At 48.3% G+C, this 14,206-nt stretch overlaps 1 protein-coding gene across 2 annotated transcripts in view; it reads right to left on the minus strand.

The window, feature by feature from the left end:
- CABLES1 (Cdk5 and Abl enzyme substrate 1) overlaps positions 1–14,206 on the minus strand; it is a gene marked incomplete at its 5' end in the record, with an annotated part of 111,535 nt that overhangs the window by 30,273 nt on the left and 67,056 nt on the right. For both annotated transcript variants that reach the window (XM_080822023.1, XM_080822024.1), the window contains one exon: positions 11,078–11,155. In XM_080822023.1, the coding sequence (XP_080678149.1) occupies positions 11,078–11,155 (78 nt within the window). The remainder of the gene's footprint in view (positions 1–11,077; positions 11,156–14,206) is intronic.

Raw genomic sequence — 14,206 nt, forward strand, 5'->3', positions numbered from 1 at the left:
GAGATCACAACCTGAGCTGGAACCAAGAGTCAGCCACTCAAATGACTGAGCCACCCAGGTGCCCCTGGACACTGTTATTTTAAAACACGCCCCAGAGATAACCCGTGCTGCACTGGGAAGCCATCTTCTTCACAGCAAGGTCTCAGATACATCCGTAGTAAGCGAACCCAGTCACTATCATTTAGTCAGGTCTGGTTATCTGAATGGGTCCGTTCCTACACACACATCAACAAGCTGGAATCATCCAGCGTGGTTACTTTATATAACCCTGAATCACAAGTTAACTCGGTTCACTGCTACTTCCTTCTGAATCAGATCCCTATATACAGAAATACCTACTGATGTCTGTTTCAGGAAATAAAGTGCATCTGGGCACTTGTCTCAGTTCCCGTAAGCAGAGATGGTCCTAGGACTGGCCCTCAATACAACGCTTGCAGTCTCTCACGCCCCAGTGGTTGTGTTCCAAAGCTTTCGAGTTGGATGTCTGGAACTTGGAATGCGTTTTCCCACTGACACTATGTTACAAATGGAGACCGCCCACACAGTGCTCTTTTAGCCTATAATGTCACCAAACTAGCCCTGCGCAAAGCAAGAGGTCTGGTTGTAGGAGCAACAGGTCAGAGGGTGTAAGAGGGGAAAGAAATAGGAAAAAGTGGAGTCTCTCTCATGGTTTCCTGGTTTGGGGCTGACCTTCAGTAACATTTTAAAGGGGGTCAAGTTTGCATTATTTCCCTCTCCCTCTCTGGGGCTCCTTTTCCTTCTCAGGACCCCAGGATCCTTACTCCTAAGCCGTTCTTGTCCATAGTTTCTCCCCTCTCTCTACTTCTCAACCCATAAATTGTTTTGCGGCTTCTGGTCCCAGGGTGATGGCACAGCGGCCCAGAGGACAGGGCCGGGGTGCAAGAGGAGGGGGCAGTGGTCTTAGGTAGAGGTGTGGATGAGCTGTTTATCAAAGTGGGGTCTGCCTACTGAAGAGAGTCGGGAAACTTGACTTGCAATTTATTTTGTAGCAAAGGGTTGCCACGCCAAACCACAGATCTACACTAGAAAAGAGAAGGCAGTGACTCATGTGGATAAAAGGCAAAAAGACTCCATCGGGCCTTGGCAAACTGCTGGTAGAGAGAAGAGGAGCCGGTTTAAGGCTGGGACTTTTCCCAGAAAATAGTATAATTTACAAGCTTAATCTGAGAAGAGTGTTTACAGCTATGGGAAGGTTTGATGTTACAGTTATAGTGAAAGAGACGGGCAACATCTGTTCCTCTTCTCAGTGACCAGCTTCCAATAGCTTGTTTTGAAAGGTGGGATTTGGCAAAGCTTCTCCCCACAAGCAAGAAAGATCAAAACAAAACAATCATCTCCTCATATCCCATACAAGCACGTGTACTACGGGATAAGACGTTAAAAAAAAAAAAAAAAAGACTGGAAGGAAAAAGGCCAAAATGTTAATGAAGGTTTTGTTTAGAAGGTAAAGGCTCAGTAAATTTTACCTTCCTTTCACTTTCACATACATTCTAGATTATTAAAAATAAGCCATGTCCACTAAGGAAAACAATTTAAAGACCAGATAAAAGCAGCTCTGAAGATGAATCCTTTGTGTCTGCAGAAACATAGTGCTGCCTAACTCATCAAAAATTGGACTGAGACCTGCTATGCTGGGGCGGACTTAGAGCAATGAAATAGCTCTGTGACTGGACAAAAATGGAACTAAAGCGGACATTTAATGAGTACTTACTACATACGGCCTGGCAGGTTGCTCGAAGCTTTCATATGTAATACTTCCTTTGATACTCTCAAAACTCCAAGGCTGACATCATAGCCGGTTCTACAGATGAGTGAGCACCAGCAAAGCTAATTAATTTGCTGGGACTGAAGAGTCTGCCTGACCACCAACTCTAACCTGTGCAACCTATGCTCGTTGGCTTCAGCTGCCTATCAGCCCCGAAGGCAGGGATGGAGGGCTGTGGTTTTCCTACTGGGATCATGAAGGACGGAGTGAAAATGAGTGGGCTTCTCATTCCCACCCACTTTTCTGGAATAACTCTGTGGTTAGCTATTTTATTTATGGGCATTCTGTGTAAACTTGTATTGGAGGAATGGTTTCTTCAGAAAAAAAAAAAAAAAAAAAAAAAAAGTCTGAAAACCACAGGACTAAACAGTCTCCAAGTTCCTTCTAGCTCTAAATGTCTATCTTTGAAGTGTGCTCCTTACCACTGAACTGATGTGAAATAGCATTATGTGGCGAACCTTCTGGGTCATGTATCCTTTAGTGAGTTAGCCTGGGGATGCCCCGAGAAGTGGCAATGGCCTCATGTCGAGGAGGGGCTTCTATACCCTTGGAAGTGGTTTCTGCTCTCTGAGCTCAGCCCACAGGCCTGCTGTTATGAGTGACAACTCACTCCTGCTAATGATTAGTGGGACTCGGGGGCCCAACTGCAGTTTACTTGAAAGGAGTTAGGGCAGCCCGACGCCAGTCTTCAATCTAAGCATGCAAGAAAATTCCAGCACACCTTCCCAACACATGCCCCTGATCACACCTGGCCAAGTTAGGCCCCAGAAAAGGCTGGACAGCGAGGACCAGACTACACACCAATATGTGAAGGTGTGAGCTGGTGATGGGAAGGACCAAAGCAAAAGCGTCAATTCATCCAACATAGAAAGGGCACCAGTGACGAGATGAAACTCCCCACTGCCCCTTTGGGAAAACCACCCCCTTCTAACTCGATATAAAAGTCAACTCAAAGATGTCCATTGCTTTAAGTATACATGAAAGGAAAAAAATCACATGTTGGTCAAGGGCTAGAAAAGCAAGCCAGTTAAAGCCAGGAAACCCTGATGGGGCTTGGGCAGATTAGGTGTGACATCAGCAAAAGGCCCTTGGCATTCCTGGGGTTAATATTCAGGGCGTTAGTATTTGAGAGGAACTCCAAGAGCACAGCATGAGTGATACACTGTGTTGGTGAAGCTACATGTGGGGGTCATTTGTCTGGGTAGGTCAGGCAAGGAAACCTAGCTGGGGCTTAGCGCCTGCAGCCTGACACCCCCTTTAGTCACTGCAGACTTAGCAACTTTCACTGTGGCCATGACAGCTATTTGCAGAAAAGCAAGGTGCGGAGGCCCATGACCACTCATCCTTGTTGGCACCTTCCAGGCCCCTCCTGCCCGTCTGGTGCTGCCATTCCCATCAAGACACCCACAGGGATGGGGTGCCAGGCTGAGGACTCCAGAGAGCACTTGCTCCTATGGAAGGTGACAGTCTGGCCATCATTTTCGGGGGCAATGACATATCCATAAAATTAGCCATTCTCAAAGGTCCAGAGACACAGTCCTCAGAAATACTGCCTATATTCATTTATTCAACAAATACCGTGTCTACTAAGCACACTGCAGTGTGAGCAATGCCTTGAAAACTAAGACAATCCACACCCTCAAGGAAGGTTAAGGACAAATTACAAAGACGTTAAAATAGATTTGTTAAGTGCTAGGACAGGCCTAAGGGTACCATAGGACACGAGCGGCCTCTTAGTAGGGCCTTGAGGCAGGGCATTAGGGGGACTGTGACAGTGGCCTGAGAAAGGGCCCTGGAGGAAAGGTCTGAGTTCCCGCAATAAGAAGCGCCAATGGGTTGAAGGATAAGAACAGTCTTTCAAGCTCTGCACCAAGTATAAAAGCCCCAAAGGCAAGGAGAACCTATTGCGGGGCTGGGCATCCTGTTAAGGCCAACAAGAGAAGCCATGGGGAAGAAGGGTCTGAGAGGAGAAGTGAAGCCAGAGCCCAAGGCCCTGTCTCTGTGCTCATTAATCTAGAAAATCACGAAAGAGGCTTTCAGCAGGAGTCAGAAACCTAGAGTCACAAACAACAACAAACACCCAGGGTGCAGGGGCTCCCACGTATCTGACTTCGGTCCTGTTTTCCGAAACTCAACACTAGTTCCAGCTGAGGGCTGCGGTCAGGAGCCAGCTGTGGCACTGGTGAGAACTGAGGAGGCTGGGAAGGGGATGAGACGTGCCAGCAGCACCAGTCTTGGGCCCAGGGCTGGGGGTGCTGCTTTCGCCTGGGGTTTGGAGATGTATGGAGTCTGACTAGATGTCATCTTCTCAATAAAACTGGAAAAAAAAAACCCAATAAAAACAAAATGAAAGTGAAACAAAGACATTTTCAGATAAAAGAAAACTTGAAGCAATAGATCCATACGAGAGAAATAGTAAAGGAAGGGCAAGTTCTTCAAGATGAAACCAAAAGATACCCAGGAAAATTTAGAAGTTTGGGAAGGAATGAACGCTGGAGTGAGTATCTGGCTAACTGCAAGGTCTTTTTGTTCCTTTTTGTCATTATTTCTTTACAAACTACATGCCTGTTTGCAAACACTAAGAGTTTCTTCTTTCAGGGAAGCATGTTTGCGGGGGGCTGTGAGGGGCAGAGTAAAGGGTCCCTTACTTCCTGATGGTTCCTTCCTGGGATAGATGCCAGGTTAAGGCCTGGAGTCCTCTGGTGGCCTCCACAGGTTCAGTGAGGGGACAGGTGGATTCTCCAGTGAGCCACTGATGGCAAGAGACCACAGATGGGCCCACAGTACCCAGGAAGGCCAAAGACTACATTTCCTGGACACCTGGAAGTGGCCTATGTTCTGTGGAGCAGAAGTCCTCACGTGGAGGCTGGAGGCGGAAATAACACAGAGTGGAGCTGGGGGTCAGAGCTTCCGGTGACTGTGGGGTGGCGACATCCAGCATGTTTCCACAGAGGCAGACCAGAGCATGGCTGCATGTTTGTCCCCGCTACACTGCCTCCCGCTGGGTCACTCCTGGGTACCTATACTGCTTTCTCTGTCTGTCCTGGACATTCTGTGGACCATCCCAAGTCCACTGCCTCCCCACCAACAGTCAGGGAGGAGCCTGTCATCTCAGCCTATCCGTCCTGCACTCCATCCCTCCGTGCCCAGCAGAGCCACAGCAAGACTCTGAATTCCTAAACTGGAAGAGCAGGAACAGAGGACAGTTGTTAGAAGCACCTTGTTTTATCTAACAGATGATTTCTAGAAGTGTTGTATGCAAGCAAACTCTGTAAATCAAATGATATTTTAAGAAGGAAGAGAGCTCATTAAGCAGGCAAGAAAACCATCTTTAAAAAAACAAAACAAAACAAAAAACTCTGTCACCAATCCTTTTGTGAAGTGAAGACATGTTTGGTGCTGATGTAACTACTTAGCACACCTTCTCAAAGAGCAGCATCTTCCAGCACAGTGTAAAGACAGGAGGAAGACGCCTACCAGTCCCTCAATCGCTTCCTGGTAGCGTTTGTGGATGACCAGGCTGTGGCTGCATGGGTACTGGGGAGACTGAGCAAGCAACACTTCAGGATCCTGAGCCAGCGACGCCCACACGCAGCCAGGCTGTCTGCACCACAGGGACACCTGCATCATGCGACCTCCTCTCTGCTCTACGTAGACCCTATTCTCTAGCCAACAAACCCTCAGGTGATGGCAATGATAGATTATTTTCACCCCAAGACTCTCCCTAGATATACCTGCAGTTTGTCCTTGGAGGAGCCGGGCCACAGGGTGAACTGGCGACTTCCAAAGCTTTCAGAAGGTCATCACCCAGCACCAAGGCCACTGGGTCCCCAGGAGGTAGCCCTCCTAAGGGCATATACAGAGCTCCACCAACATCCAGGTATGCACTAGCCAGCCAGCATCCTGCACCGGTCACTGCCAGCAGGATCCAAGCCAGCAGGCGGAGCCCAGAGCCTGCGGTCTGCCTGCTCGCCCCCCTTGCTACCTTGGCCATCGCTGCTAAGCTAGTCCCTGTCCCAACCTCGTATCCGCAAACTGACCATCCCAGAATCTAGCGCATGAGCTTCTAGAAGTGATTCAATGAGCGAATGTATAAAAGCCCTCAGCATAGTGCCTGGTGTACCGTAAGCATTATTTTATGCTTCGGCGTGTGTTCCTACAGTTATCATGTTCACACACATGGAGGACTACCTAGTCAGGGAATCCTAAGGACACAGACTTTTTCTCAAGAATCTTCATCTATAAATCAAGGCAGGAAAGAACAGTGTGAAGACTGCGGTACTCACTAAACACCCAGGACAATCTGCTTCAAGCAGGGGCTCTAGAAATCACTGTGAAGATTCTACTACTGTCAGCTTGAAGTGTTAACCTGATGGCATCCAAATGACCCCAAACCCTGCATGTCAACCCTGGGGTGATCCAGCCCTCACTAGGCAACCATATACCAAACAAAGCTACAAAGTCACCAGACTTGTGCTTTTTTTTAAAAAAAAATCTCAAATTTTAAAAAACTGAATGGAGACTCATTATTCAGATAGGAGCTCTAGAAGCAGCTGATCGTCGGTGGATGGAAAATGTGAAAAGCACGCCTCATTCATAAACTCCTCGTTCAGCCAGACTTAACAGCTTCCACATTAGCAAAATTGACAAGGGTGAGAACGGAGTGTGCAGGATCTCTGGAGTCTACTCAAGCCTCCACACGGTACACACTGAGACCTGGGGCAGGCTGAGTGATGGGTCTGTGGCCGGGACGTCCCAGGACAGCCCACTTCGGTCTCCGCCCCCTCCCCTGCCCCCTAGAGCAAACTGCTGCAGTGTGGGTCGGCAGTGGGAGTCCTGCTGGGATGGTGCTTTACCCAATTCTCCCAATGCCAGGCCTTACCGAGAATCCCCACCCCAACCCCAAGAAGTTCACAAGGGGTGAGGCCATCTACATCCTCCTAAGTCACTGGGGAGGCTGGAATATGCCCCTCCCCTTCTCCAAGACCTCACACTTCTCCATCTTGATGAAGAGCTTTGGTCTCTGGGGAGCACTCCCGGATCCCTTGGTCCCAATTCCCTGAGCACCTTCCTCTGTGCTCCAGCTGCTCACTGCTGAGGACTCATTTCATTGCTGGCTCTCGAGTCTGATGGTCTCCTACCCTTAGATGGTAACAAGCAAAGGGACATCTTCTTGTTCACCACTGTGTCCCTACTGCTTAGAACAGTGCCTGGCACATAGTAGGTCTGATGGGTTCTATGGAGCGAATGAGTAAATCCTGCTGTGCAGCAGCAGTGCCTGGATTCCTGCCCGGGAGGCAGGCAGGGGTGGCAATATACTTGGAAGGGGATGGAGACTCACACAGCAAACTCTTGGCTTTTACTGCCAATAGTAGATTCCCTATAAATGTGGGTGCTGATAAAGATCTGGGGGGAGTTAAACACTCCGTAACACCTCTTTGGGGGTCCCCAGTTGTGCTGGATTGGTTGTTTCCATGTCTTGCTTCCGGCTCGATCATAAGCTCCTAGAGTGGGAGTCTTACTTATCCCTATACCCTCCCAGCCTCCATCAAGGCCTGTACCCACCCACAGGGGCAGAAGAAATGCACGAGTGAGTATACGAATAAATAGTAAAACCTCTCCTGAGACTGGCCTGTCTGCTTTGGTCAATGGACGCCAGGAGCCAAAGTGCATGCTCATTTCAGTTTAAAACCAAGAACAAAGCTTTGGGGTCAGGGTGGGAGGCAGGGCCAGCCAAGACGTGAGAGCCAGACTTGGGAAGCTCCAGCACAGCGTAAGCCAGAAAACAAAGCCGAAAGAGATAAGGCCATCCTGATAGATGCTTTGTAAAAGAGGTTCAAGTACACACTGGATGAACTTCTGAGTTTCCTGTTTTTAAAATTTCCTTATGATGAAGTTGGAGTTGGACATCATCCCTTTCAGCAGGGGGGTTTTGCTTGTCTGGAATAATCAGGCACCTGTGGCTCAGTCCACGTGCGTAAGCAGAGCAGAAAAATGGCAACCAGTAACCACAAAGTCAGTGGGCTAAGGTGGCTGGAGTACTGGGTTCTGGAGCGGCTGGTTCTGCTGGGCGTCCACCCCTGAGCCCGAGGGGCCCCAGCTATGAAGCAAGGAGGCCAGGCCATGTCATCTCTGAAATCCTTTCCAGCCCTGCAATTCTAAGATTTGAGTCTCAGTCACACTGAGAATTCCGGCAGAAGGTACTGGTTTGTACAGGCATGAGCTAAAGTGCCGTAAAATACAGATGTATAGAATTTACTGGTATAAATACTTCCGTTATTTGAGCATAGTGATTTCACACAATTAGTGAAAATAATCCTAATTTTAAGTGGCAGTTGTTCATTCTAGGATGTCAGCTCATCAAAAAATTTACAAAGCACAACTGCTTCTTCGTCTCACTGCTAAATTACAATATTTTGAGTGGTGTTCATACTTCCTTGTGTGAGTTCTTAAGCAGAATATGCTACCGAAACAGGCATGTTCTTTTGTCTGTCAAGCATTACAATGGACCCGGTGTTTTTTTGTTAAAGAAAGTTAACCTTACTGCACCTTGGTTTCCTCATTTATAAAGTAGGAAGGAGTAGAGTTTATTCATGTCAAAGATGGAAGAGGTTATGCCCTGTGAGCCCCCAAACACACTTTGCTACTTCCTCTAGGCCACCAGCAGCACAGCTGAGCAAGCTGGCCACCCTATGTCATCTCCCCGGTAACACACAGGGCCCTCCCAGCAGGAGTCAAGGCGACCCAGGTAGTGACAGATGCCCCTCTCCCCCGGTGTCAAAGATGAGGAGGGCCACGTATTTCTAATAAGGATATCAAACCCAGATAGCAGGGGTGATCTCTTTCTGGGAAGTTTAAGTTAAACTGTGTTCCCACGAGCTCTGTATAAAATGCAGGGATCTTCAAAGCTAACAACACTGGTGGTAACTTGTGAACCCCATCCTACAGAGGAACAAGCAGAGGCTCGCAGAGGCTTGCAGAGGCAAGTGATCTGCCGAAGCAAAAAATGACAAGTCTCCCAAGTTCTCCTCACTGATTCCCACATTGTGTTTACTTAAGAAATTTGGGGTCCTTGACAAGTTGGCCCCATCTACCTCTGTTAGGGGCTGTGCTGGACTGTGCATAGTCAGTTGCCCTGGGAGTCTTACTTCACCTCCGTGAGGCAGTTATTATAAAAGCTCCATTTCACAGACGGCATTCTGTGAATATGGAACTTACTTTGCCTGCTGGCCAGAGTGAGTCACGGGAAGTCCCAGGGCTGGACGGACTTGGGTTCAAATTCCCATTCTGGCCCAAAGCGATGTCTGAGACCGTAACTCTTGAGGATCAGTGGTCCTATCTATAAAATGGGGATAAGTACTTGGGTACCATGTTGAGGGGGCCTCAGAACTTGGAAAGAAGAGCACCATTCCAGAATGAAACAAACACGAACAGTTCTAAGATGAAAGCACAGAGAAGTCAGATTATGTTAAAGAAACCAGATGAGTTCTTAGTCAGGAAAACTTGGCAGTCCCGACTGAACATCTTTAGCCTTAATTGAAAGTAGTAATTAATCGTATGGGAAATTTTAATGTGTTTCCCCGTCGTGGTTTTAAGTTTCAGGAGACAGGAACCAGGCCCATCTTTTACTGTCTTTACCCCTGCACCTAGTCACATAGGAAGCACTCAATACATGAGAAAATGGACCATGGCCGGAGGGCAAACACATCAGTCAGAAAGGTTAGCAGGGGAAGCCCAGAAAAATACAAAAATAAGGCCAAGCCCACAGTGGCCATCCAAGCTGGCCATGAGAGGACAAACTTGCACACAACCTTCCACGGCTGATTCAGATCTCCCTGGAAATGTGTTCACAGGCTGGTCACACCAACATCATCTGGGCCCTGGCGTGATTATTTGTGTAAAATCAGTGAACTGGCCTTCTGGGTCACGTGGAGGTCTAAGAGCTAGTACCACCCATTTCCACAGGGAGTAAGTAAGCCTGCTGTCAGGTGCAGCCAAACCCGGAACCACGACAGGTTGGTAAGGTCAAGCAAGCCTCCTCATGAGGTCTCTTGCAGGCAGCTCTGTAGGCCACGCCCGGGGTGATCCTTGAATCCCTGACCGGAAGGGTTTGTTGTTACTTTTTTGAGAACACCTACTTTGTAAGGTCGTTGTAAGGACGCAGGGAGTGAAAAGGACCCGCACAAAGTGTGCCCTCAATCAACAGTAAGATTACTGCGACTCTTTAAGGCACACATCTAATACAGGACCGAGTCAGAATTCCATGAAGATGTGCTTCTGTCTGCCCATGAAGCTTACGGTACAGAGCAGAAATAAGGACCGTGGGTGAGTTGAACAGCCCAAGTCTAACGGGGGTGGTGGGAGGGGGAAGCCATGGTGAACAGGAATGACCAGGGGAGAGAACTCGTAGAATACGGTGGAAGATGAATACATGGTGAGTCAGCACCAGAGGCCACACCACCCTCCCACAGGGCAGCGGTCATGAGTGGGTAGTGTGCCGTTGTCACAGTGTCCAGGGGGGCATTTTACCTGTAGAGTGGAGTCAACATGCCGCACGATTCCTGGCATCCTACACGTTGAGCTGTCTTACCCTAAACACCAGCAGCTCCCCGGCGACAAACACCGGATACAGTGACAGGTGAGGGGCAAGGTCGTGAAGACTCAGAGGAACCAGCACAGAGTTTGGCAAGGGGAGTGAAGGGGAGGCTCCGCAAGGACAGAGCCTCACTTACCTACTTCTCTTCAGAGCAAAAGGAAAGGCTTGTTGAGCTAGAGAAGTAAGCATTCTTTTGGCCTGTGGCGAATCACAGAGGTCTGTTCCTGTACCATTTTGCTTTGGTATTTGCTCCAGCCTGCTGGTCAGTCTCCAGCCCCAAGCCCAAGATGCAAAGAGGCAGGACATTCACATGGTTTTTCTGATTTTTTTCTTCACCTACCTTTCTCCAAAAGCCGACACGGCCCCGAGCAATGGGGTGGGTCCCCGGATTGCTCTTGCTTTACAGCATTGGAAGAGGGGACAAAATGCACATTTGTAAACAGCAGGCCAGATGGTGAGGACGGACGGGCGGACGGACACACACGGACACACACACACACACACACACACACACACAATAACAAGAAAGCTTTCTGGCTGAAAAGAAAGCAGAACTTTCTTCCCAGTTTATAAGCACTCAGTTTGCAGTGTTAGAGCCAGGCAAGTTCTTGGAAACAGAAAGTGCAGCCACATTACGCACACGGTGTCACAACTTTTCACCCAGAGAACTAGAAAGCAAGCATGCATATACATACCCAACTTGGGCACTGTCACGATAGGGCAGCACTGAAAATATACTACAGAAGGATCTTCTGCCACTGATAAGGACTATTCTAAAAAATAAAAAAAAAAAGAACAAACAACAAACAACAAACTAAATGCAAGGACTCTTAAATTAAAAAAAAAAGAAAAGAAACAACTATAGCAATTAAGCATTCATGGAATTCACAGCAATATTTGCACACTCCCGCCGCCTCCTCTGACAGATGGTATTCTGTGCTCCTTGCAAAATGCAACCTCAGCGCAGCCGAAGGACGCTGCCTCTCCTTACCCAGAGGTTAGCTAGCGCGAGAGACGCCGGCTCGGGTCTCTAAGGAGTACACACAAGTCCTCCCCAGCGGGAGCTGTTGGCTGTGGGTTGCACAGCAAGATGGAGCAGACAGAGCCATGAGTCTGGGGTGCCCAGTGCTGCCAACAGTCATGCCACACTGAAACCATCCATGTCTCCTCTGCAGTGAACAATGCAAAAGCCATAGTGCCAGAAACCGTGAGCAAGAGACGCTCAGATGCCATTGTGATCGCTGGGGTTTTTTTTATATGCTGGCAGCACGTTAGGTTCTGAGAATAAATTAAGGGAACAATTACATAATCAGTCTTAGCCTCCATTCCTGCTATAAAGATACGACTGGAAACAGTTCTGCATGATGCTCTTATGCAATCAAAGGCCACTTAAGAAAACATTAAAAAAAAACTCTCTCAAGTACTTATCCTGGCATATGAAAATAACTTTTGCCAAAGAGAATTGCTAGTTTAAAAAAAAGAAGAAAAGAAACAAGCGGAGAAGATTAAAAACCTAACATTCTTTAACACAGTAGAAACACACATCAGATATGAAACTTATTCTTGTAAACTTTTTCTAAAATAATCATGATGAAAAATTAGAGGGGAAAAAAAACCCCAATACTACTAACTGCGCATCAACGTTGGGAGACTGTGACCTTGTTTTTACAGCTATGATATTACACTGTCGACCTGCCCAGGATAAAGTCGGGTTCCCTGGCATGGCCAAGCAGGCCCTCCGTCTTCTGGCTCTTTCTCCTTCTCTGGTCTCAGCAAACACGACCCTACCCCCCACCCCCGACTTTATCATCCATCTATGCTAAAGGGCTTGCTGTCCCCCACCTTGAAAAGACCCTGCTGTTGCATGCCTGTCCCTTGCCTGCCGTGTCCAACTGAGTATGCTCAGAGTGTTAACTACTCTTCCAAACCCAGCTCAAAAGTCATGGCCCTAGGAAGCATTTCCTCCCCCTTCTCCGAGTTCCTCATTTCTGTGTAGAGGAGGACATTAATCACAAAGGGCTGCTCTCCGCTGCCTCCCCGCCCTTCCAGAGGGTGTGTCCAAGGGTGGGGCCCACAGCAGCTCCTCCATAAACAGGGCCATGCTGGGCTTCACAGCAGCACCCCAGTCCCCGTCCCTGGGAAGGCAGGACCAGGGCTACCCGTTCACCCCACACTGACCCATGTCGCCAGTGGTTAACAGGACTGAAGCCACAGTCCCAGTCTCAAATATCAGCTGTGTCGTCTTTGTATGACCTTGCACCTTTTACTAACTCTTCTGAGCCTCAGTTTCCACAACTAAAATGATAGGATACAATTACTAACTAGCCCACAGAAATGCTGTAAAGAGTAAGTCAGTCTGTACTGGGAAAGCCCTTGGAACAATGCCTGGCAAACAATGACACTCAATAAATATTAACTCGTTTTACTGGGCACCGCTTTTTTCCCTGGTAAAACTGAGGGAAGTTTTACCAGCATAGCACCTGGATTCTGAACCTCTTCAGACCTCTGTGCTAAAATACACAGGCCTGCTAAGACGTCAGAAGTGTGCCCAAGGGCAGCTGAGGGATGACACGTGATTACAGGTGTATAACCCACACGCAGAGCTAGCTGTCCCTCCTCTCCAGAAGGAGAAGCTTTTCATCAGGTACCACAGACCCAAACCTTGTCACTGCTGCAAGAACAAGAATGCCACAAGCAGAGTGGGCCACCAAGGCTTCCAGGGCCAACAGCTAAATAAATCATGAGCACACCACCTTGCTCAACACCAGCCAGCCTCCTTGGGCTCTCACTCACGGTGACCAGTGGCAGATTCTCACTATAATGCCTCTGTATGTTTACTTACACAGACATAATAATAGTTAATACTTACTAAGTACCCATTAGATGCCCAATTCTAGATGCTTCAACTGATGAAAGCAAGTGACATGCCAAAGGGGACACATTAGCAGGTGAGACCAGTCGGGGGTCTGAAGCCATGCCCTTCTCCACCTTGTGCCCTGATGCTTTGCCCTTCACTAAGACTTACTAGAAGAGTCTGCCCCTGTGGGTTTGACTGGGTATCCATGGACTTCCTGGACACCAAGAAGTCAACCTTCACCACATTTTCTAGGGTGGCTTTCCAGCCCCGCCTGTAGGTGACCAGGCTGGGAATGGGTGGGGCCAGAGGGTGACCCATCACAGCCACCCTGACTTCAGAGCTGCCCGGTGCCTCCTTCTCCTGCTCTGCTCAGCTGGAGTGCCTTCCCAGGTGGAAGGATAGAGACTCTTCAAACAACCCCCACCAGCCCCTGAAATCCACCCAGGAGGAAAGTCTGGAACTACTCATTCCTTGAGGCTCTCAGTATCCACATCTCCTGCAACAGAGGAAGGAATGGATCGAACAGCCTCAGCTGGCTTAGTGTTAGCGCATATCCTTCATTACTTAGTGCTAATGTGTGCTTCCTTCCCACATACTGAATTTGCTGGGACATTTCTAATAGAACAAGGACACGAGAGAACATAAATGCATGTGAAATTAAGTATCCTTTCCGAAGTTCTAACCACAACGTGCCTATTAGCAAATGGGCTGCACTGTTCTCTAAATGAGTGCTCATCTGTGTGGCCCTCACCATTTAGGTGTCAAGAAGAGGCTGACAGCCTGAGTTTCATTCAGAAAAATGTGTTATTCTACTGCACAGGTCAAGTTTAGCAACTACGAATATGGAATGTTTCCCAACAGTCCAGTCAGGCAGGTCCTTTTCCGGTTGGCCATTCTCAAGCAGCTGGAATGGGAAGGAGGTTAAGTAAGAGCATAGCATCCTTGGGTACTTCCCTTCATTTTTGGG

This window comes from Martes martes (assembly GCF_963455335.1).
Source record: "Martes martes genome assembly, chromosome: 13".
In the NCBI taxonomy this organism is placed as follows: domain Eukaryota; kingdom Metazoa; phylum Chordata; class Mammalia; order Carnivora; family Mustelidae; genus Martes; species Martes martes.